The following is a 23154-nucleotide window of genomic DNA, read 5'->3' as shown; positions in this document are numbered from 1 at the left end:
AGAGTTTATTAAGGTTCATTCTTAAAGTCTCAGAGTTTTCAGTCAAGACGCTTTCACTGTTTGAACTGGACAGATCAATGTGGTAACTTAAGCACATAACCTAGTCTGGAACAACTTGTATTCAAAGTGGTGATGTAGACAATGTAGCAATGTTTTGAAGCTTGATGCTAATGCTGCTGGACTACAGCACTACTGGAATTACAACAGAGGTCCGATTGAGAATCGATGTATTTAGAGGCTATTCCTGATAATTTTCAGTCAATAAAATTAAATTCACTTTTTCTGAGTCTGAATAAGTTTAGAAAGTGAAATTCATTTAAAAGTGAAACTGATTTGTGTGAGTGTATGCGCGTGTGTTCGTTTCCTGGCGGACATTAAAGACGCAGTCAGTTAGAGATCTTTTATTATTGGTCTCACCTAACTCTTTTGATATAAACACTTCCTCGCACATCAATACGCCACTTAAGACAAGCAGCTTGTAAACATTTGAAAAAAGCATCAAACAGTTGGAGAACTGGACAATACAAAGCAAGAAGGGGCTCAATTTGTCCAAAACAAGATTTTACATTTGAAGGAAAAGTCAAGGGGGGAAAAATAAAATCAGAATACAAAAACAAATATGTCGATGAATAAAAGGCCAAGAGGAAATTTTAAATGGAGTTGAAGTTGAGGTCACGTTCCAGCTATTTCATAGTTTTTTTTTTCATTAAAGTTACTGCAAAAATATGCAATATAGCTTACCAATTCTATTGGGTATAAAGTCATACAAATAAATATTAAGTGGCAGTGCCTGATTACAAATTATTGTAAATTTATTTGATACACTGTAAAAGATTAAACTCTTGTTTGCCATATAAAATACCAAGTGCATAATTGTTTCCTCCCTTTGGGAAAATAGACATTTCTCAGTAAGCAAACAACATTTCAAAGAGCAACTCTGAGGCATAGAAAAGTGACAGAATCCAATACTACAGGAACCCCGAAGATTTAAGTGCAAACGTTTCATCACAACATCTGCATTTACAATATCAGCACTATTATCAAAACACATAACATAGAAAATGCAGATTTAGATTTATCCCATAAGGCTTTGATTCCCTACAAAACAAAACAAAAATGGCCAACATCGCCACGGGGCTGTCGTTGCCACCTCCTCCTAAATCCACAAGAGGAAACACATGCACAGAGAGAACATTAAATCAGAAAACCCAACATAGGAGACATCTAACTACTTGGCCATTACAAAAATAGAAATTAATCTTAAAATTCTATTTGTGTTACAGGAAAATAAAGAAGATTACACACAAACAAAAGCTTAAACAGGTCTTCTATATATATTCATATACTTTCTGAGTAGAACATTGAGAAGCAGGCTGGAAACAGACATGGCTGCCAACTTTAATACACGGCCTGATTACATTTTACATGCTGTGCATGTTGCTGTCCATATGTACAGTAAAGCATCCAGAAGGTCACTGCGGCACATTTGAGCTGCAGTGTGCTTGTGCACAAAACATCCCTGGTGAAGTTTTACTCCAAACTTCCGGGGTTTGGTCTAAGATATGGCATAAAAGCGAAGAGGAGAGCTGTGGTATACTGTTTCATCACTTGACCTCCATCCAGTATTGGGAGAAACGTGGGCGCGGCTGTGGTAAGGCACCATATATCAATCTGATGGACAGTGGGGTCTGTTAGTTGAGCAGAAATGAGCAGTAAGTTCCCCCACTCCCCAACATCCATCCCTGGGGTGCAAAGTCTGGTAAACACACAAAATTCAGTGTGTTTTATCCAAGTATTGTGTAAACATGTCATGTACAATTTGCATGTTTAGCATAGAAAGGTGGGATTTACCACCTTTGGGATTTCAGTCTGTCACTCAGACGTATGGCTTTAAAATCAGTGGCAAAGAAGGTGCAAACCTCTCATGGCTGATCAGCGTATAGAGGGTCCTAAGGGGGAAGGAGCTTTTCTGCAGATGAGCCACAACATGATGGCTGCTCTCATGAAGACAGAATAATCTGGGGTGTGTTTAAAGGTACTGTGAGCAAACTGCGAACTAGTAAATCTCAGAGAAACAAGCAGATAGCTCTTACAATGGCCAGCGACAGCACATATGGAACACCAAGGCTGGCGTGTGGGGTAGTAACCAACAAACCACCTTCAACTGTCTGATATAATCCCCAACACAGCAGGTGTGCACTGTGGCACATGAAGGTTCATTAGCATATGATGAGAGGTGACCATAAATGCTTTGGCTCATCACTGCATGTTCAGATGACTAACAGCCAGTGCTGGGAACCAACAACAGCACTGACACGCCAAGCAACACAACAGATATCAGTGAGACTGTAAAAGATGCTGGGAATGTTTCCTGGGAGAAGAATCCTTCTGGTTTCAGCTCCCACCAAAAATTAACTAATACATCAGCTCAAAGATATTACGTCTTTAAAAACACCACCTCAGCTGACAGAATAACCCAGTATATATGATGTCTGCCATTTTTACTAGATCTTGGCATGTTAAACAAATTGTACAGAAAAGATGGACACAGTCTCCACGACATTGCCAATTGGTTTTGGTTTAAACATTTTGAAGCCTCGGTGTTAGGAAACAAGAGGCTGTAAACATACATTTTAATGCTGTAAAGTACTGGAGACTTCTCCACATCACCTGTCTTTTGCATAACTACGTCAGATAATGATAAACTGGTGTTGGCACAGGTGAGCTTTCATCCATACTGAACTAATGTTATGCATATTAATCACTGAGCTTTAGCGGTTTCTGCTGGAGTGGCAGTAGAGTGGCTGCTATGCAACGAAGTCCTTATTTTCTCTCGGCTTTTCTCTTACATGGTTTGTTTGAGACACTTATGGTAAGAGCCGTTAACATGATGCCTGAATTACAAATGAAGGATTTGTCGTTGCTTGGAGAAAGAGTTATGGCTTCGCTTTCTTTCATTCCCACGTGAAAGCTTTACCAACCGGAGGCAGACCAGCTCATGCTGGATTTCAGACCTATTCTACTAGAGACGCAATAGTCACTAGAGCTGATACACCGAGGCAAGGTTCATGGTTCAGCTTGGATTGTGGCCACATGTCACGGTAAGACAGAGCAGCTGAGGCAAGGCTTAACATTTAAATTTGTGTTGAGACCTGGCTAGAAGATAGAGGAGCTGCAGGTAAACATGCAGGTTGAAATAAATCCTTTAAACTAGAGGAAAAGTTAAGGACTGAGCACAAAACCAAACAGAATCACTGTGAGCAGGCCCGGTGTTGTGTTTGGCAAGAACACTTTAGCACGAGAAAAGAAGGTCTGAGTCTATAAAAGGAAAGATTCAGCTGCTCCGTGTGTCCAGGTATGAAGCAGCCTGCGGCTGCTACATCTGCTTCCATAAAAAAGGGTTTTCAACAAAACAACTTTCTTTCAACTTTTGTGACACAAGGAGCCCCAAAAAAGCCAGACTCGGTTTAAGTGTGTTGGTATTATTAAGATAATAGTGAAGATGAAAATAAACGAGCACAGCAAAGCAGTCACACAGCAGGCCTGCCGACACTTCTCCACACACCTGAGTGTAGTGTGAATCCTGTGGCAGAGAACTTCAAAGCACCAGAGTGATGTGACATAAACACTCGGCTCTAAACATCATCGTCCTGGATGTGGGTGGAGAAGGTGGAGTAGGAGCGGGAGAAGGGAGAAGTGTCTGGCTTTCTGGGTCCAAATGTGTTGGTACTGAGGGGAGGAGGAGACGGGCTACTCCTATGTTTTCTGAGGGTCCGGTGAAATGGGGCCAGGTGTGTTGGTCCCGTCCATGCTGTGCACTGGGATCTGGAACTGGGGGGTGACGACCGACGGAAACTGAAAGAGATTATCAAGGGGTGAGTTAGATGCACCGATAGATACAGATACTGAGATACAGATACTGAGAGCAGAGAGCGGCACTGACTTGGAACAGGTGGCCTCCCTGGCGTCGCGTGGCTGGGCTGAGTGGAGCGACCGGACTGAGCGTGCTCCAGAAGTGGATGTTGGAGAGAAGCGGGCTTGGAGTCAGCAGAAGCGTTGGAGTCTAAGGAGGACAAAACAAGGCCCACACTTAAACTAGACTGAGATTAATGTACATAAATGATAAAGATGTTTTTATAGCAGATTTTTAAAAATAAATAAATACACATTGGGTGTCAGTTTGGCTCAGTGAGAGAGCAGCGGCCTGCTGCATGTCTTCCCTCTCCATCTTCACTGTTTCACTATCCAAATATGCAAAAACACAGAGTCATGACTTTCTAGTCATTGTGCTGCACAGAGGTGTCACGTTGCATTTTTGGAGTTTATTTCTAGTCTAACTGTTAGGATCACGATGCTTTTGTTCGACTCCACTGTTGCCCATTAGCAGCAGCAGCATGTATTTCTTGGAGGAACCCTGAGAATGCAATTACAACGCACTAATAGACCTTATCAAGGACCGGGAAGTAGGATGCTGAGGATGCTGCAGGATACCCAAGGGGATAATAGAGAATCTGCACATCCACAGCTACTTGAATGAATAAATATGCATGTGATATATGATCTGATATGGCGTGGAGAGAGAATCACAAACCAAAGGAACAACTACCACCGAGTTAGTACCAAAGCACTTTCACTTGGTTTTCTTTTTTGTTTTGTTTTTTTGTCTGGCAGTTTTTGCAATCAGAATTGTGATCTGAATCCTTTGTGGTGCCAAACACACTTTGCTTTTGCAAGAACAGCTCTAGAGAATCTCTACAGGCTCGTCTTGCTCACATGACTCTTAACATTACTCATTTCTATTTGTGTTATTTCAGTTATTACACTATATGTGGTATATAATGACAATGTCTAAGGCAGGACACACACTGACACATTCAAAGACAATACACAGAATAATAAATACCAAGTGACCAAATTGAGACAAACAAGTCCCAGGCTGTGTGACGTAAGAGACTTTTTCCCCAGTGGCAAAACTTCTTTACCCAACAACACAGACATTATGTTAGACATCAGAAAAAAGAACAATAGTTTCCTGAAAACATAAAGAGACATTCAAACAGAAGCAAACTGCTTTTACATGACACCTTGGAAATTACTCTTTCATTGTTATTAAAAGTGATTGAGACCTCTCACACATTGCTTTAGTTGAAAATATCCCCATTCAGTCTAAAAATATCTGGATAGGATTTTGATCTAGTTTTATAGAAAGACAGGAAATAACAGGATGGATCACCATGCGTTAAAAATCAACAGCTAAAACCTCTGATGCTACCAGTGCAGCTCTGACTCCATCACAGGCTGCGAACAGAGAAAACATGAACTCAGTCTGAGCTGGATCTCATGACCAGACCTTGCTGGCCTGCTGGGGGACAAACAGTGAATCAACAACACAATTACATCTAACAGACTGTGACATTTTATACAGCAGCGCACGCAGGCATGTGATCTGTAAATAGCATGACCAGGAAGACTCAAACATCACAACAAAGCAAGGGAGCATCAGTTAATCCTGAAGCACTGCTGCCCCCTGCTGGACATGATCACTACCTGTTTGAGCCATTTCTGTGAACTCACCTGAAGCATTGCTGGTGTGAGCGAGGCAGTAGGCAGTGAGGGGCTGCAGAGATTCATGGGGGAGAAGTCAGAGGCAGTGACGAGCAGAGCTGGTGGGCTGATCTGCAGGATTTTGGGGGGCTTGCGTGCCTTTCCTGAGCTCTGGGTGCTGACTGTGGTGCTGCTGCTCACTGAGGAGGAACTGGTTTCAGTGTCCAACATGCTGGTCTCATCTCCAGACAGGACAACGCTGCTCTCCATCTGCTGCTCAAAAACAGGTTCTCTGTTTTTACTCTGACATATTCAAACTATTAATATCTGACTCAATATGATGGACAGCAAATCAGCACAACCCGCCAAAGAGAACTAGAACAGGAGTCCATAGTGACTTTAGTGGGCATGCTCATTCCATTTAACTTTATTTTTAAAATGTCTAGTTTTAATTTGGTGTTTATTGTTTTCAATTAGTTCTACTTTTCATTATATGGAGGGGTATTTGCCAGGTGTACCACGTCAAAAAGATATATTCTAACAGACAAGTCAAAGTTTTAGCTGAGTTCTACTTAACTATAATAACCTTGGTAAAGGTGCATCGAGTGTAGCGCTGAGAGGAGATTAAAGTCAGACTTTGACAGGACTGTAAAATTTATGGAGTAATCCAGTCAGTTGTTTTATCACCAGTATTTACGGCATCACAAAAAAGCAGCTGCAGAATTCTAAAATACACTTTGACGTTCTTTTATAGACATTACTATCAATATAACAACACACATAATAAACTAAATCAAATATCCTGTATTATAAAAAAAAGTCCTACCATTTTTAAAGAAAATGAACTGCTTGAAAACTCTAAATATGTATGATATCCAGTACTGTGTAAAACTCCAGACTTTGTGTGGTTTTCTGTAATATTGAACAAGAGTTCTCCAGACTTTCTGAAGGCCTGCCAAAGTTTTTTCTGCAGACATTGGCTGCCTTTTCCCCCAAGTCCTTTTTTTTGGTTTTGTTTCTTTAGCCGCTTAACACTGACCTATGAATCATTCAAGCAAAAAAGAAAGGCACATAAATAAACAGTGTTGTATATACATGTAACAGAAAACTTGGCAATCCTATTTCTTTTTGCACTTTTTGCAAGGTGACTCAGAAAGAGCTATTAGGTCGTGTCATTGTTTGAAGCTGCATCGTTTCACATTACACTACCGTGTTTCGTGGTGTCGCAAAATAAACTGTTTATGGCAATATTTTTTCATGGTTTTGATGGTCACTGTAGTGGCTATATTAATTGCTTAAAGTTCTCTCTTTCTCTTATATTTAAAATAACCACACTATGGATGGATCAGTGACTGTTTTTACAGGTTGTCAATAGCAACAATGACGGTAAACCCAGCGTTTCGGCTCCGCCGCCCGCTTGTTTATTTTTCATATAAACACAATAAAGCTGAAGATCCTGTTGAGATTTTTCAAAATAAACTGAAATGATGACAAACAGAAAAACCAGTCAAAACAAACCGAGGACCTTATTTCTAAATGAGGGGCTCCCTCTGTAGCATGGACATGGTTTGGTTATGAAAAGTCTGCCACGGACCAGAAAACTGTACTATGCAAATTATGCAGGAAACCGGTTCCCACCTCAGACTGAAACCCGGCAAACCTCTACCACCTATGCAAGAATCACATGAAAGAGTATGGAGACAGTTTATGGATGAGAAGCAAAAGACAAGCCGTCAGGTGCTCAAAATAAACCTTAGACTCAAACGTTAGAACAGGCTTTTCCCCGCAGCACGCCGTGTAATAAATACTCAAAGTAACTGGCGGCCGTTACAACTATGTCTAAAAATGTAGTTTCATGCATCGGTCAAAACATTCAAATCCAGGTACACAACGCCCAGCTGAAAACACTTCCCGCAGGTCGAGTTGCCCGAGATTCACAGAATTTACAGAAAATGTAAAATTTTTGTGATATATAGCGTTGTCGGGACGATATATCGGGATATGAGATTTTGGTCATATCGCACAGCCCTACTATCAGTCAGTGGCCCACCCAGAGCCAGCACTGAAGCAGCGTGGGATCATTTTAACAGAAACAGAACAAAATGTAGTCAACATCCAAACAAGGGCTTTCAATGTCCTTCAAGAAGTCTGGAGAACTTTTCCTAAAGACTACTTAAAGTACCGCTGACGAATAAAGGTGGTCATACCAAATATGGAGTTTCAAGCTCTTTAAAATTGTACAATCTCGTGTGTACTGTATTTCCACGTCTGTTTGCACACGTTTCAATAAATCGTTGCACCTCCAAGCAAAATTTAAATAATTTCAGTTTTAATTATAACTAAAATTGAGGCGTGATTCAAGGCTCTTGCACAGTACTGTACTATGATGATGTGTGATTGTTCCACTGAGCAGAGTGACCGTCTCTCTGCGTTTGAATGTATACTTGCCTTCTCCTGTGCCTGAGAATTTGTGGGCTCCGGTGCCTGAGCGTCTGTGGGCTGAGAAGATCCAGACTCAATGTCGCTGTCAATCACCAGCTCCTGGGAAGAGTCTGGCACTAGATTGGGCGAGGGGCTGGTTGAGGTCAGATCTGGGAGGCTGAACGTTGGTTCTGATGGGCGGATGGTATCGAATGAGTAAATGGTCTGTGGTGGCAGGGAGGAGTGTGTGCTGATGTCTTCAGGCCTGCGGGGAGGAGTTTGAAGAGAATCCAAGGGGCTGGGCATGAGGCCGGGCTCTATAGCAACCTGAGGAGGCAGTGCTGGTGCTGGTTTTTGAGGGGTGTTCCCGAACTTGATGACTGAGGGCAAAGCAGTGGGTTGCTGTGTTTGAGGCAGCGTCTCCTGGCCCTGTGAAGCGGCAGTGACAGCCCTCTTTTCAGCCATCTTCTCTGCTGGATTCTCTATTTTGATGGACTTGAAGAGCTGCCGCCCATTTTGCAGCGAGTTGAGCGTGAAGGACGTGTACATGCCAGAGTGAATGTAGTCATTACGGTTCGACTGCTTGGTGCTGGAGGCCAGAGATGCTGCGCTAACTCCCACCCTGGCTCTGTCGCCAGACTCGGCCTCCTGCACAATGTCGTCTGCCCTCTTCGATAGTGGAGTGGTACCCCCTGCGCCTGCATCCACGCCCTCTGCTCGAGTGACGTCTCCTTTGAGGATGTCAGGATAGGACACGAAGCGATAGACAAACTTCTGACCGTTCACCTTCTTTATGATGTTCTACAAAACAGAAACACAGCGTGATAATTATGCACGCACACAGCTAGTGCAGTGTGAGACTGTGGTAGTATGTTTCTAAGAAAAAATATAGAGTCAAACCACAGAAAGGCTTTGTGCGTGGGACAGATCCGTCTTTCCTGTCTGTAGGCTACTAACCACGAATGCTGCAGCCAAACATACCAGACCAGCCCTGCCCAGCACGCCCACAGGGTCAGCCTGAGACTCAGCCAAACCGCGAGCAGAGTGGGAGACAGACAGCTCTCTCCTTCTCTTCAACATGTCACAGAGCAGTAGGTTTGAAAGGCCCCTCCCCACACTCAAAAATGCATTTGACTCTTATTGTGGACAACCAAGTGTGGTACTTAAAGAGGAAGTGGGAATGATTCGGTGACATTACTACTGCTTTGAAGCCAACCATGGTGCCACATGTGTCACAGATTACTACTGAAAACTGTTTTCCTATACGTCTGTATATACTCTGGAATGGTTGCTCTTTGATGCAGCTGCCTGGAGGAAACGACCTCCGAGTCTCCAGCTGCTGCTTCAAAACACACAACAGCTGCACACCTGATTTCACACACATCAGAATCGAGCATCATGTGATCAAACTTACAGTACACGTTTTGGAATGTGAGTCTTTATGTAGCTAACATTCCGCCTCCCGGACAACATGCCGGGGAGTATTTTTAAATATTCAACTTTTCAAATTTAAAATTCCCTTCTACTTCATCTGACCTCAGGGGCTTTTTGAAATTCGAGAAATAGGACAAGAATAGAACAAGTGATTCATCATAGATTAACTGTGGTAATGTCATATATTCCAGCATTATCTTATTTTGAAAACAATCATCAGTATCTAGAAAACAAGGCCAGGAGACTGTGCTGCACATTTAGTGGGAAAACTATTGCTGATCTCTACTAGAGAAATCAGAGATGATCTGAACCTGTATGGCCCTCAGCCCAAGGTGCCATCTACGAAGCTGAATGACGCTACCATGAGTAAACTGCAGGTCCTCCAAAGGTCACTTGAACCTGGCTGTAAAAGCGAAGTGATCACCACAGACTCCCAGTTTAAAAGCCTTAACTTGACATTGTGAAAAAGCATATTTACATCCCAGTTTAAAAATGGTTTTCCAACTAATGGCTATTTTACTCCTTCACAACAACTGCATGGTAGCTGAGGGCTTTTTTGTTTTTACTTCTCCTGTTTGGATTTTACTGAGGTTTACAGTAAGGAGCATGTCAGCTTGGATTGACAGATGCGGTTATGGTTAGGCCTTAACTCTGCTAATTGGAGTCAAAGAACTCGATCGCTTGACCACATTTGAGGGTTTGAGTATGTTAATGGCCTAATTTCATAAATAACGTCCCGCTGTGAGACAAAATCCATTCAATAAGTCTGTGCTTCAATTTCAGTGAAATTCAGTTATTTTATTAGTCTGTAGGTCTCTGCATTGCACAGTTTATAAATATGGTCAGCTTTGGCTCCAAAGTGCACGTTTCAAAATGAGGAGTCCAAAAACCACAGAGGGTATATAAATCTTTTCAGACTAAGGAAAAAAATTGAGAAATTGCCACAACTGTGTGCTTTTGGCTCTTTACCCTCTGCCTCAGTTAGCTTTGAAGGCTAAGTCTGTTTCACTAGTCACTCTTTGTGTTACTTAAGTGGTGTCAACAGACCAGTCTCAGATTCCGATTATTACAGTTGCAATCACTGCAACTTTCTTGGCTGATTCTGATTTGTTGTAACTGCATCCCGCCGATACAGATCTTCTTTTTATACCCGATTTTCTTTCTAAAACCTATAATAAAATAAAAAACAACTTTTCTTCAAAAAAAAAGTTTTATTTTCACAATAACAGAAATGATTCAACTTTACAGTTTTCACAAGTTCTCACTTAAACAACTGAAAATAAGCTGCTCTCCTGCTGTAAGAGGTACAAACTCTGAAAACAAGTGACCTGACATATTTTAGCTTACAACACAGAAGCAGGTGCAACAGTTTCGTACAGCAAAACAAATGGCAGTAACTTGTATCACGTTGCAGTATGTTTATAAACTCCTTCGATAAAGACTTTTACGCTACTCTCTTTTTCACCTATCTCTATAATTCTCCTCATAACCACTTTAATCCTTTGCCTGTACTTAGCCTGCTAGCTTGTGACTGGCTATGAGTAGCTTTAGCCCTTTTGCCTCTGCTAGCTTCTTTAAAATACCCATGTTCAGCTGGGTGAGGGGGATTTTTAAAACACCCAAATAATAATAATAAAAAAAAAACAAAAGAACAACTTTTCAAGGCAGTTAAGGCTCACAGCAGCTGGTAGCCCACCAACCACACAGTACCCACCCTATCAGCCACAGGAAAAAACATATCCTGACATCATCTGGCCTACATGAACACCGGCCTGCAATTGGTTGAATGTTTAAGAATACTGAAGCGCAATGAATGGTTTATGTTCAGTCTTAATGAACTGAAAGTGTAATAACTGTTACTTGAAGAACAAAAAAAACTGAGCTTTCAGCTGCGATGTATCCCACCTGATAGAAGACTATAGACGTGCTTACCTTGTCATAGTAGTATCTGAGTGCCCTGCTCAGTTTGTCATAGTTCATATTGGGCTTGTTCTTGCGGGCTCCCCACAGCCGGGCCACCTCCTCAGCCTGCAGCAGTTTGAACTCCCCTTCGTCATTGGTCCAGCAGATGAGCTGCTCATTGTTGGAATCCAACAGAAGCTGAAGCAGGAACTGCCACAGGGTGACGGAGTTGTCCATGTCTCTCACTGAAAAAAAACAGGGCAGGGACAAAAAAATAAACAAAAAATGACGCTTTGGGTCAGTATTAAATCAAATACTGAGATCCCACAGCAATGTGGCCCCAATTTATATTATATTACATCTTATAACTAAAGATTTACAGCTTTTACAGGACCAGGTGGAATATCTGCTACAAGCACTGTTCACCTGTGTGGTTCTGCCATTGTATGTATTACTGTAGGGTCTACCTTACAATATAAAGCGCCTTGAGGCGACTGTAGTTGTGATTTGGCGCTGTATAACTAAAATTGAACTGAATTGCTAGATAATAATGCAGCCACACACTCTGCTGAATAAACGGAAGACTTGTTTCTTTACCAGCTGGACTGAGTCAAAAAACTTCGATGCCACACTCTTTATGGAAATTTCTAATACGCAGAGAACACAGTCACTTTGGTTCATCTTCATATCTTGGTGAGCAGGAGCATTCTGAACGACTGCGGTTGTTTACGACCACGACACACTCATACTAAATGGAAAATCACATACTTCACTTTAAGCCAATTATTCAGAGATAAACATAAAAATTAACAATGCAATGTGGTTACTATGCAGTCCTGCTCAGGCCCAAATATCTTTCTCACATGTCGGGAAGTATTCACAAAATTCCCTTCCTAAAATGTAATACAGACGGCTCAGAAAGGAGACTTGCTGAAAGGGCCCAGGATATGCACAGGTGTGTCATTTGCAGAGGTGTTTATGTATATATTTATGTCTACAGTTCCAATAAATGACTGTAGGAACAGGACTCTTTAAAAGAACTTTTATGGGTTTGTTTTTTTATAAAGATGATCAAACTTCATGCCTTTCACTGTTTCTCTGTGTGTGATTTAAAAAAAGTGTCTGATATGTTGTTGCACTGCACCATGTTGTGAATTGAATTGACAGCAGCTAAGCTTCGATCACTGACCAGAGAGGAAGAACTTGGTGCAGACCAGCGTTTGTTATTTTTATGTACCATGCCTTTAATTTAGTGTTCAACATTGCGGGACTATGAAGCACTTGTGACATCCACAAGCAGCAACCCCCGACTGGGTAGCAGGCAGCTATTTCTACCCTGCTGCTAATGGCCCATGCTTTGCTAGACAGGGCTGTTTCCAAATTTTACAAAAGGCATTTACGACAAGCAAAACAATTTTCCGTATTATAAACTACAATAGAAACGGTCACTAACACAAATACTGGATTTACATTAAAACAATTTAATAAAAAACTAAAAACAAAAAAAACATACCTAAAGGATCTAAAATAAAAAAAAAGGATCCCACACACAATTCCATTCTTGGACTGTTTTCTATTCTCTGGGGATACAGTCGCCTGAACACCCTCAAAAAATACAAAGAAGAAAAACAGGTGAGTCCTAAGTATAATAAGTATAAGTGATAAGTGACTGCCTCCACTTTACACTAAAATTAGCACCCTTGTTCATAACAGATTCAACACACATTTACCCACACAGTAATCAATTACATTTGATTTCATGTGGCTAAAATTGTCTCTTTATCTAACAGACTCATTCTGCCATACACTAAACAGCTGCTCAAGTGCCTGGAAGGCAAAGAAAGAATCACACACACAAATCATGTAAATGTATAATAAGTAACCAGTTCTTCCAGGCACATTTACACTTTGAAACTAAATACCAGTTATTCTGAACCAAAAATAACACACCTCCTTATCACAGGCACAACAGTAGTTACACTATAACAGAACAGTATGTCAAAGGTCACATTTAATTGGCACTGCTTTAAAGTGATGGATCCAAGTCAAAGGTGACTTGTTTTTGTTAGAAGTTAGAAGGCTGTTTTCTTGCCTCCTCTGCTCACATTTCTAGTGGGAGTGATTAAGACATGAGGGGAGGAGCTGAGGATGAGAATCATTGATGTGCAATTCTGGATAACTGTGACAGAACTCGGACAAAGATTGCTATAAGAATATTTACAGCTTGGTTAATTGCTGCACATCTTTTCAAATGCTAGAAGATGCAATCACCACTCAAGAGTATGTTGAGAGAGGGCTGACAAAACCAAAATAAATGGTCACTGTTGGCTAGTTGAGCTAAGACTTGGAGCTAGTGGATTTTTCTTAAAATGAAACAGAAGGAATGTGAAAAGATCTGGCACCCTTTCATTTTTGACTGAGTGTCCATTTATGTGGCAACAGTTTTGATAGTTCTCTTCTTGTCTCATTTTCTTCTTACTGTCGTTATTTTTCATTGTTTCCCTGTTTTGTTTTGTTTTTTAATTGTGTATCTTTTTTTAAAGCTAAAAGAAAAAGATGTTTGAGCATTTAAACAGCCAGAACAACTCAAGCTGTCAACTCATGCACTAAATTATATGTAGGAAAACATTCCACCTTAACAGTTGCCAGTTGCCTTGGAACAACAGTGAATTTGATCATTATTTTGTTACCAGAACATACATGGACTGTCTGATAAAGACGGTGAGTCAGAGGCCCTGGCACAGTCAAATGACTTTAGGAACTGTCTACTCAGTTACATCTAAGTGTTATATGTAGAACTGCCATCATAAGAACGGTGGTTACATCACTTCACAAATCAGCCACAAATAACTGCACTCTGGTTTTTAAGTAGACAGCAATTTTAAAGAAGGGTAATGTCTGAGGTGGTCACCATCAGAAGTGTGCATCCCCCAAATAACACAATAACTGTAGCAATGACAGTGGTAGCAGCATTAATACGACTGCCACCCGTAAAAGTGTAACCATGCAGCCTTAACGATTTGACTCTGTCCAATCCTTACCGGCTGTGTGATGAAGCAATCAGTTTCACTATGGCTTCATACCGTGGCGTACAGTACTGTTCAAAAGCCTCAAGCCAGCTCTCATTTCTTTAGATTTGACTTCCAAAAAGCCAGTAATCTTGAGCAACAGTTCTCCAGGATTTCTGAATGTCTTTCAAATTTTTACTTCACTCACTTATTTTCAGTCCAGTCCTCCTACCTGACCATTTTCAGAGGAATGGGTTAGGATTTATTATTATGACTTATGAATCATTCAAGTACAAAAGCCACCTAACTCAAAGGATGAACCAGCGTAAGAGAATTTAGCAAAGAACCGATATATAATTCTATCTTCAGACACACAGAATTTGCCATCACTGACAAACACAAAATACTATTAGTAAAAGCGTTATTAGCCAGAAACTGATAACTTATATGATCTTTTGGTGCGTAGCCTGTCCTTTTTAAGAAGACATTCTTAAGGAAGGGAAACGGGGAGAAAAGAATGAAGTATGCCAAATGACACAGGAACTGGACTGAAAAGCAGCTGGACCTTTGAAGTGATGGATTCAAATCTTAGGTTTAAATTATCACCAAATACCCAGAGGTCAGGAGACAGGTACAACAGTGTGTGTTTCCAGTAGGGCTGGGCGATATGGCCTAAAATTCATATCGCGATATAATTTGAAGCATGTGCGGTAACGATATATATCACGATATATTCTTTTCTTCTGTATAACGTATTTTCCACACTATAAGGCACACTTAAAATCAGTTAATTTTCTCAAAAATCGAGAGTGTGCCTTATGTATGAATTCTGGTTGAGCTTATTGACCTCGAACCGATTTGGGCGTGCAGAAATGTTGCTGCTTTATCGGGTGTAATAATTAAGTTTTACATCCATGCATCCATGAAAACAGAATTTATTAAATTTAACGGAGTTAGAAGTTAACAGGAAGTTAGCTCGCTAGTTTCCACCTAAACATTTCATACCATGTTCTGACTGAGAGGTTTTTGAAACTAATTAAAACCTACAGCTCTGCTACCACTTCCAACATAAATGAAGACAGAAAACTAAACAGCAGTGGCATTTGCAGGGTTACTGAAGTTGGACTACCTGGTATATGATGTTGTGCTACGTGATTGCTAGCGACACAGCTATGTTAGCATAACATTAGCACAGTGAAGCTGGAGGATGAACGCCAACTTTTTTTCCACTCGATAAAAGTTAACGTGAGGGATTCTGGTGGTCAGGGACAAATGCAATCGCATAGCAGGATGCTATACACGGGCCAAACGTCAGTCAGGAGAACAACTGAGATTATTCATCCACAATACAAGGTTAGTTATTAATATACTGCAACAACATGGGAATAGAACAGCTGCGAGAGAATTCAACATTAATGAATCAATGTTACGGAAGTGGAGGAAGCGCAGTTTTTGGCTTTCCCCATATTTCAAGAGTGCTTCATCTCTTTGCTATGACTGTCGCCCGGCATAATTTGCAGATGATAATGGTTTTAGCCGCTGCGATGCTTTCGACCAAAACAGGCGCAGCTTGATGACATCATCAACATGCGCTTGTTTTGGTCGATATAGTCAAAATCTCTATCGTTGGCCAAATTTATATCGTTTCTATCGTATATCGTTTATATCGCCCACCCCTAGTTTCCAGGCATCTGTACAACATGATGGAGCCTCTGTCATGGTTTGGAACTGCATTTGGGGATCTTGTCAAAGATGAAGGAATAATGAACACAGAAAAGAGCAATCTGATTTTGTCATACCAAATATTGACTTTCAAGCTCAGTAGAATTGCACAAACTCCATTTTTGCCACATTTACATATTAGATATATGCAGGCCTGCTGAGGCCCATGTGTTTCTGACTGTCTTTGAATCATGGTGGGAAACAACACCAAGTGAATATGCTTATTATGCTAATTTAGCAGAAAAGAGTCCTGTTATTTGCAGATAAATCACTGTTTCAACAACACTGCAAACAACTGAGTAACAATCAAAAGGCTGACTTTTGATAACACTTTGGTTTCCTGTATTATTTTGTAATTTTCAGATCATGTCCTCGGTGTGATTTTCTTTCATACTTGTGATTGACTTTACTGATATGACAGTGTGCTCTGATTCCAGCCCACAAACACAGGCGGCACACCCACACAGGTGTCCTCACTATAACTAATTAGGACTATGTAGGAGTGTACAGAATGTTGTTGACTGCCATCTCTCTCCACATTGCAGCTCACATATTTGTAAGCACCAACTTTTACTTTCATTTTGTTCCATGCTTTGTGATCTTGAAATCAAGAGCACAGGCAACTGGTACATCTTACTTCAAACCAGCCAAGACAGCCTAACTATAGTTCTTCCTGCTTGTTACCTCAGCTGGGTGCATCTCTCAAGGGTCACCTAATTATATGGTTTTAAAAAGAAAAATGAGAAGTTCCTTTTCTCAGCAGGGAAAAAGGCTTCTATGGAATTAGAAAAAAAATCAGCTGAGTTCATGTTGTGAGTGACACTGCTGCAAGTCCTATAGTGAAGACAGCAGAGGAACAAATGTATATTGAGTGAGTGGATACTACACATAACCCTAAAAGTACACAAGAGTATAGCTGCCCTTTGTCTTCGGTGCTCCTTATCCTGCCAACTCTCTGGACTCGTGCAGTTTTTGGACATAAAAACAGAGTGGACAATCTCTTTCTATTCGGCTGGGGGCAGGTGACAGTTTCATTATAACAACATCCTGCTTTTCATGTAACCTTTTTTCAACCTGTTTAGAATTATGAAAACAATAACCTGGAATCTCTGGTCCTTTCTCACACTTTAATGCTATGACAACAATTTTCGTGCAGTTGCTGTGCTGTGGAAAGCAACAGTCTAAAGCTAAATGCTTTCAATTTTTTCACTGCATATTAAGAGCAAAAGACCGTGCAAGTGTAGAGTAAATGTAGCTAAACAAATCTGAAATGGAGGGCGGAAAATGTATGTGATAAGCAAGCAAGCTGCTCTACAACTTGTATCTAATTGTAGCAAGAGTCGTTAACAACAGAGCTGCACAACTAAGACCATCAGGCACATTAAATCTGGCCCTCCTGCTCCAAAACGTAGCCAATCTCCATAGACTCCCATGTTAGAATGCACGGTTTTACAGCACATTTGCAGCCTGGTACAAAAAAAATTCACATCACTTTTGGTTCCTTAAAAAACCCAACATGGCAACAGCCAAAGCACATATATATAAAGTGTACAAAATCAAGAGTACAAAGCAATGATTGACATCCAATGAGACCACAGGGGGCAACTACATACATATTGTCCACACACATTTCATCTCAGTCTTGCATGGGTCAGGCTAATCACAGCATTTATCAAAGATAGGGCAATAGAATGACAAGCTTCCTTGTAACATGTTCAGTATATTTTGGTTTTCTGGTATTAGTTTACTGTTAAAAGAAAGGTTCAACAGTAATTTGCGATTGTCTGGTGACAAGCAAGGGGAATGGACAACTGGTTCCAATAGAATAGAAAAATAGAATTATTAAATGCCTGCAGCCTTATCAATCATTTTAATCACCACTGGAATGCGTGCGACAGTTTCTCATTTCAAAACAATGACATCAGATTTAAGGCAGTGGAGCAACAAGCAAAAGCTCCTAACCCTAACAGGAGCTTTTGCTTGTTGGTTTCCAACAGTAAGCTGGTATTAATCATGTAGTACTAATTATGGGTGGGCGATATATTGAATATACTTCATGCATATTTGCAAGTTTTTCCACGTACAATGGTTAAAATGGCTTTATTGTAATCATCACGTATAAATTGGAAATATTAAGCTGTCTGCAGTGTATCAGCTTTGGGGTTTTTTCTACCACATGCTGTGAATGCATCATTAATTCCCCCTCCCAACCAGGACATTTTCTACCTAGCACACTACGCTGAGCATGCGTGCTTATATACTACCAGATAGGGAAAAATATGGAGACTGCGGGAGTTTCAGACATGCGAGGGAATACTCGCTGTCGTTTGGCACTATGTAGTTAAAAACAACATTAGTATACGGCGTATCATGATATAGCCAAAACATGTTGTGATTAGATTTTCCTCATATCGCCCAGCCCTAGTACTAATGGTATCAGTCTACAGCTTTATGCTGATTGTATGCCAGCGTTAATTTGATTATTTCATTCACTGAACACAATTGCTTTACTTTTCACAATTTACTCACTCTTCTTTGAAAATTAAGTCAGTGCTAACCAGCTAGCTATGCACTGGTTGGTTAGGTTGCTATTGTGGTGGTCATCAACGTCTTTCAGTTGTCTTGAGTTCTTGAGTTTTCTCAAGACTGAATGCAATGCATGCGCTCTGTGAATGCAATGAATCAAATGCACAAACAGCACATAAATACAACGTCTTTGTCTCCATCCATACTGGCTGTATTTTCCAAAAGGCACTGGATCGACTAGCTAAGCTGCAATGTTTTGGTTTTGACTGGGTTCCATTTCTGTACAGTTCATTGTCCAAATACTGTGCCACAAACACTCTCCTACTGGCTTTAATGGTAATATATCATAGAATTCCCAGCATTTTGAGTCAAGCCCCATCATTCAGCACCAGCACAGGTCCATATATGTGAGGAACTGAGAACCCTGTGCTTAACTTATTTCCAACAGCAATGCTGCCAAAACAACAGGCATGTTTTCAATGAAGGAATAATCTGAAAAAAGTTCCATCTCTCTGCTTCTCTTCTACTCTCTGTGGTCACATCATGTTTTTGCTGTCAGATGACTGTACCGGAAAAACATATTAACACAGATTAAACCTGCCAAATTTTCAGTTTGCTTTTCTTCACTGCTTAAGTCACAATTTTTTTAATAAGAAGGCATCTGATAAAATTGCCCATTCACATACAGTAAAGACTTTGCTGGTCTGTGATTTCAGTTCAGTTCATATCATCCAAACCAGGATTTACACAGTCAGGTACAATTTCTTTCCCCAAGCCATCACGCCCCACCACAACTCACACAACAGCACTTCAAACACACATAAAACACAAACACTGACACATAAACATAAACATCACCACCACATAGGACAAGCGCAATACTTTGGCGCAACAGTGCACGTCTGCATAAACATTGTACATCTGTTTGTTTGTTCTTTAAAATATTCACTATTTATTTGTTTTTTATTGTTATTTATTCAATTTCGTTGAACATATGATGTTCAATGACAATAAAAGGATTCTGATTCACACGTTATAAATGTGAGTAAACTTTCTTCTTAGCTGATACACTGATGGTACATAGCTGACACTTTTTCCGAACTCTATAAAGGCCAGTTTCGAGCCAAGGAAAACCCTGCTACCATCACAAGTTCTGTGGTAAACACTAGAGAGACTTAATCATTGTTGAATAGGAATAATTTTTAATACTTTGCTTAGAAGGTTTGTGTTTTGTTGACTAATATGTCAATGCACACTGATATAAATGGAAAAAGGGCTGTTCTTTAAAAAAAATTTAAAACAACAAAAAAAACTTATCTATTGACCATTTCCCTCATTAGGACTAAGGCTGCCACAATTAGTCGACTAGTCACGATTACGTCGACTTTCAAGACTAATTTAATAGGCGACGAGTCGTTTAAAGCCTTTTAAGATCTCGAAAGACGCAGGAATAAGTAGTAGGATTTAAGAGTGCAATAACTGACTGAAACAGAAGATGGCAGCACGGCATGTACAAGGAGTCCAGCTGCCGTTAAACCCCGAAGAAGAAGAAGCAGTGCCCGGTATTGTAGCTGTATCCACATTTCGGTGGCTACATTTGTAGGCCAATTACATTACAGCGACACGGCGAAGCCTGTCCAAATTTGAAGACTCCCCCAAACACGGCCGAAAAATGCGTCCTTCATTTCCCCAGATGTGAAGGATGGGTCGGGTGTATCTTTCGTGGCCCAACCTATCCCAGGATTCATAGTGCGGCCCAGCCAATTCCTGTTTCCAACAATGGTGGCAGCTACTTAGTTTTAATATTACTCTTATTACTATTTCTGGGTCACAAAATAAACTTTTAGCATATTTTCAGGCGAGAATGTAGCTGTGTAAACTTCAAATATCTGCTTGGTTTATCAAGACATCACATATTTGCAAAAGTGCGCCGACGTTTTTGGAGACGTCTGTTACCCACCAGCTCGATAGCTAGTTTTTCAGTTCAGGGCTCACTAGAGCGGCCAGAACATCGAACTCTCAGCACATAATTTTCAAATCCCCCCGCGGTCTTTTGCTACTCAGGTTAAACATGATATATAAGTCACTTAGATAACTTAAAAATGTTGTTGTTTGGCTTTTTTCAGTATTTTATTTGTTCCTCGGAAAATCGGTTTGGCTGAGATTAAAGTGATAGTTTTTACACAGCTGAATAAATATCAAAAAGAACTGATTAAACAGAAGTGTGAGATGGTCGAGAATTTACTCCAGTGGCCTGTTATATTTTAGATAGCAAGGAGCTGAGTTTATTAAACTCCACTGAGACAATCTGCAAATTTCATCAAAAGTTTAATAAACTATCATCTTGTCTTTATTTTTAGTTAGCACATACCTTAAACACATCAAGCTGTAAGCTAATGACAGTTATATAAGAGCAGACGCATGCTGGTGCAATAAGCCGTACGTTTTACATGATCTGATTAGTCGACTAATCGCAAAAATAATCGGTGACTAGTCAACTATCAAAATAATCGTTTGTGGCAGCCCTAATTAGGACATTAGTACATAGAATTGAATGTGTGTATGTGTGTGTGTGAGAAAGATTTTTTTACGCATTTATCAAATGATAGTAATAAAAGCCACTCAACATCACCCCCGTCTATCTTTTGGAGTGCTGCCTCCCAGTGGGGGGTGTTCTGATGAGTTATATATATGCATCATAGCTTTATTTAAAAAGTCTAATGGATCATGCTTGGAGCCCAGTCTCAGTAATCTACAAGTGATGTAGTTTTGGAAAAGGATGTGGCTGCCTTATTTTGTAAGAAGCTCGTTTTTTCCTCATGCTTACTCTTCAGTTTTAATAACATCTATTGAAGGTTTTATGTACCTGTAACTCACAGCTCCACTCCTCTTGCGCACAACAACTTATTACTGAGGTGATCGCTGCTGCTGCTGTGTGTCGCTGGCTTTTTCATCTGCGATTCTTGTTATTTTGTCCAAGTAACAGGTTCAATATGACTTATGCTCTCGTCAGTATCTGTCAACATGTGTGCATATAAGCTTCTTATGGGCCAGGGAATAATAAATCTGTCCTGACTCATCGAAACCTGCTGGGATGGAGACACCCAAACCCACACACTCACACAATCTGTCCCAAACTGTCGTGTTAAACCGGTGATATCAGGGCAAAAAATAGGACAGTGTCAAAACTGGTGCCAGGGAAGAAGATTACCACTGAATGTTATGCAACTCCTGACATTAGCTGCAAATGTTATCTATGCAGATAATGTCAGCTAGGTCAAATCAGTCAAATGAGGTGTGTTATTCGTGTGGTGCGAACGCTAGGACCCGAGTTGCTGGTTTTCTCCCCTGTCACAGCAAAGCACCCACACAGTTCAAAATAAAAGACCACTTGTTGATAGGTAACGTTTGCTAGTTTCGTCACCGTCAACACAGGCTGGACGTCTTTTTCCCCTCGAGACTTGCAAGTCTCGAGCTATAGCTTCGAAGCTACGTTTAGCGCGAGCGCAAACATCCGCGTACACCAACAAATCAAAGCAGTCTGTTATTTTGCTAACTCTAAGTTAGCACTTAGCTAACCTGGCGTTAGCTTTGCCTGCTAACATTACCTCGCTCGCGGAGCCCGCTGAATTTTCGAGTCGTCGAGCCGCATCGAAATATTCCCCAAACATTTCCGGAGGGCTTTCTATGCGACCATAGCTCAGGAAACAAGTTTCAAACAGAACGTCAAGCAAATGCCTGAACATCAAACACATTAAACTGTATTTGGCTCCCACTGACGAGATATCCTCTGAACAGGAAATAATGTCGCGTTCAACGTTCCTCGTACACTTCCAGTTCAGTGAATTATCCGCCTTCAACTGCTTCAAGTGTGCTGGCGGCACTAGATTTTTTTTATTGGTAGAAACTGAGCATCAAACGCATTCGAGTTACGAAACTAGTGTAAGAATAGTCGCCTTTCTTGCTGGATATGCGTTTAATGTTAGCAGTGTTATTATTAAATCGGCTTAAAAGTTATACCGTGCAATCTTCAGTGTTTGCACCTGCTTTTGGTTGCAAAAAATCCTGCTCTACCAAAAGCACATTAATGCGTCATTAAACTCACGCTGAGCTCACTTCCTTTGTCGTTATTTGTTTATTGCAGGTGTGTCAAAGTCATTGTAGTTAATTTATATATTATGTAGCTAAACAACAATAGTACTTTACTTACTTGTGATTTAAACAACTTCAGCAGTGGAAATGACACGTTTCTACTCACAGTTCGCAGTACTGCTGGTATCCCCACAGCAGAAATCGCAAGGCAATTACATGAAAAAAGGGATTGTGTCCACTCAGTTTTTACACATACTTGTAGCCTTCACCGGCTCGTTTTGACCGTTGGTGTCACGTTATTGTTTTACCTAAAAGTTCCAAATATCAGTGGGCTTCTTCTGTGTAGTAGTCAGCGTATTGCTCTTACAGATAATAATATAAGTCCAAATCAAATTTGATAAGAAATGAAAACAAACGTCTCGTAACATTGAGTCTGTAATACAGACTTTTTTTCACACAGCGCCATGTAGGTTTGGATTTTTTCCTCTTAATAAACAGCTTCGCG

General features: G+C 40.6%; 1 protein-coding gene across 1 annotated transcript; it reads right to left on the bottom strand.

Moving 5' to 3' along the window:
• Positions 1-386: 386 nt before the first annotated feature.
• Positions 387-22403, bottom strand: elk4 (ETS transcription factor ELK4). Its single transcript, XM_084927466.1, has 6 exons — positions 22166-22403; positions 11332-11546; positions 7993-8766; positions 5575-5817; positions 3944-4063; positions 387-3855 (listed from the first exon to the last, which is right to left on the bottom strand). The coding sequence occupies exons 2-6, from the start codon at positions 11536-11538 to the stop codon at positions 3757-3759; spliced, it is 1443 nt and encodes a 480-aa protein (XP_084783592.1). The 5' UTR covers positions 11539-11546; positions 22166-22403; the 3' UTR covers positions 387-3756.
• Between the last annotated feature and the right edge of the window lie 751 nt (positions 22404-23154).

Source organism: Perissodus microlepis, chromosome 5, assembly GCF_051167445.1.
Source record: "Perissodus microlepis isolate ML-2025 ecotype Zambia chromosome 5, ASM5116744v1, whole genome shotgun sequence".
Lineage (NCBI taxonomy): Eukaryota > Metazoa > Chordata > Actinopteri > Cichliformes > Cichlidae > Perissodus > Perissodus microlepis.
This window is presented reverse-complemented; position numbering and strand designations above follow the sequence as displayed.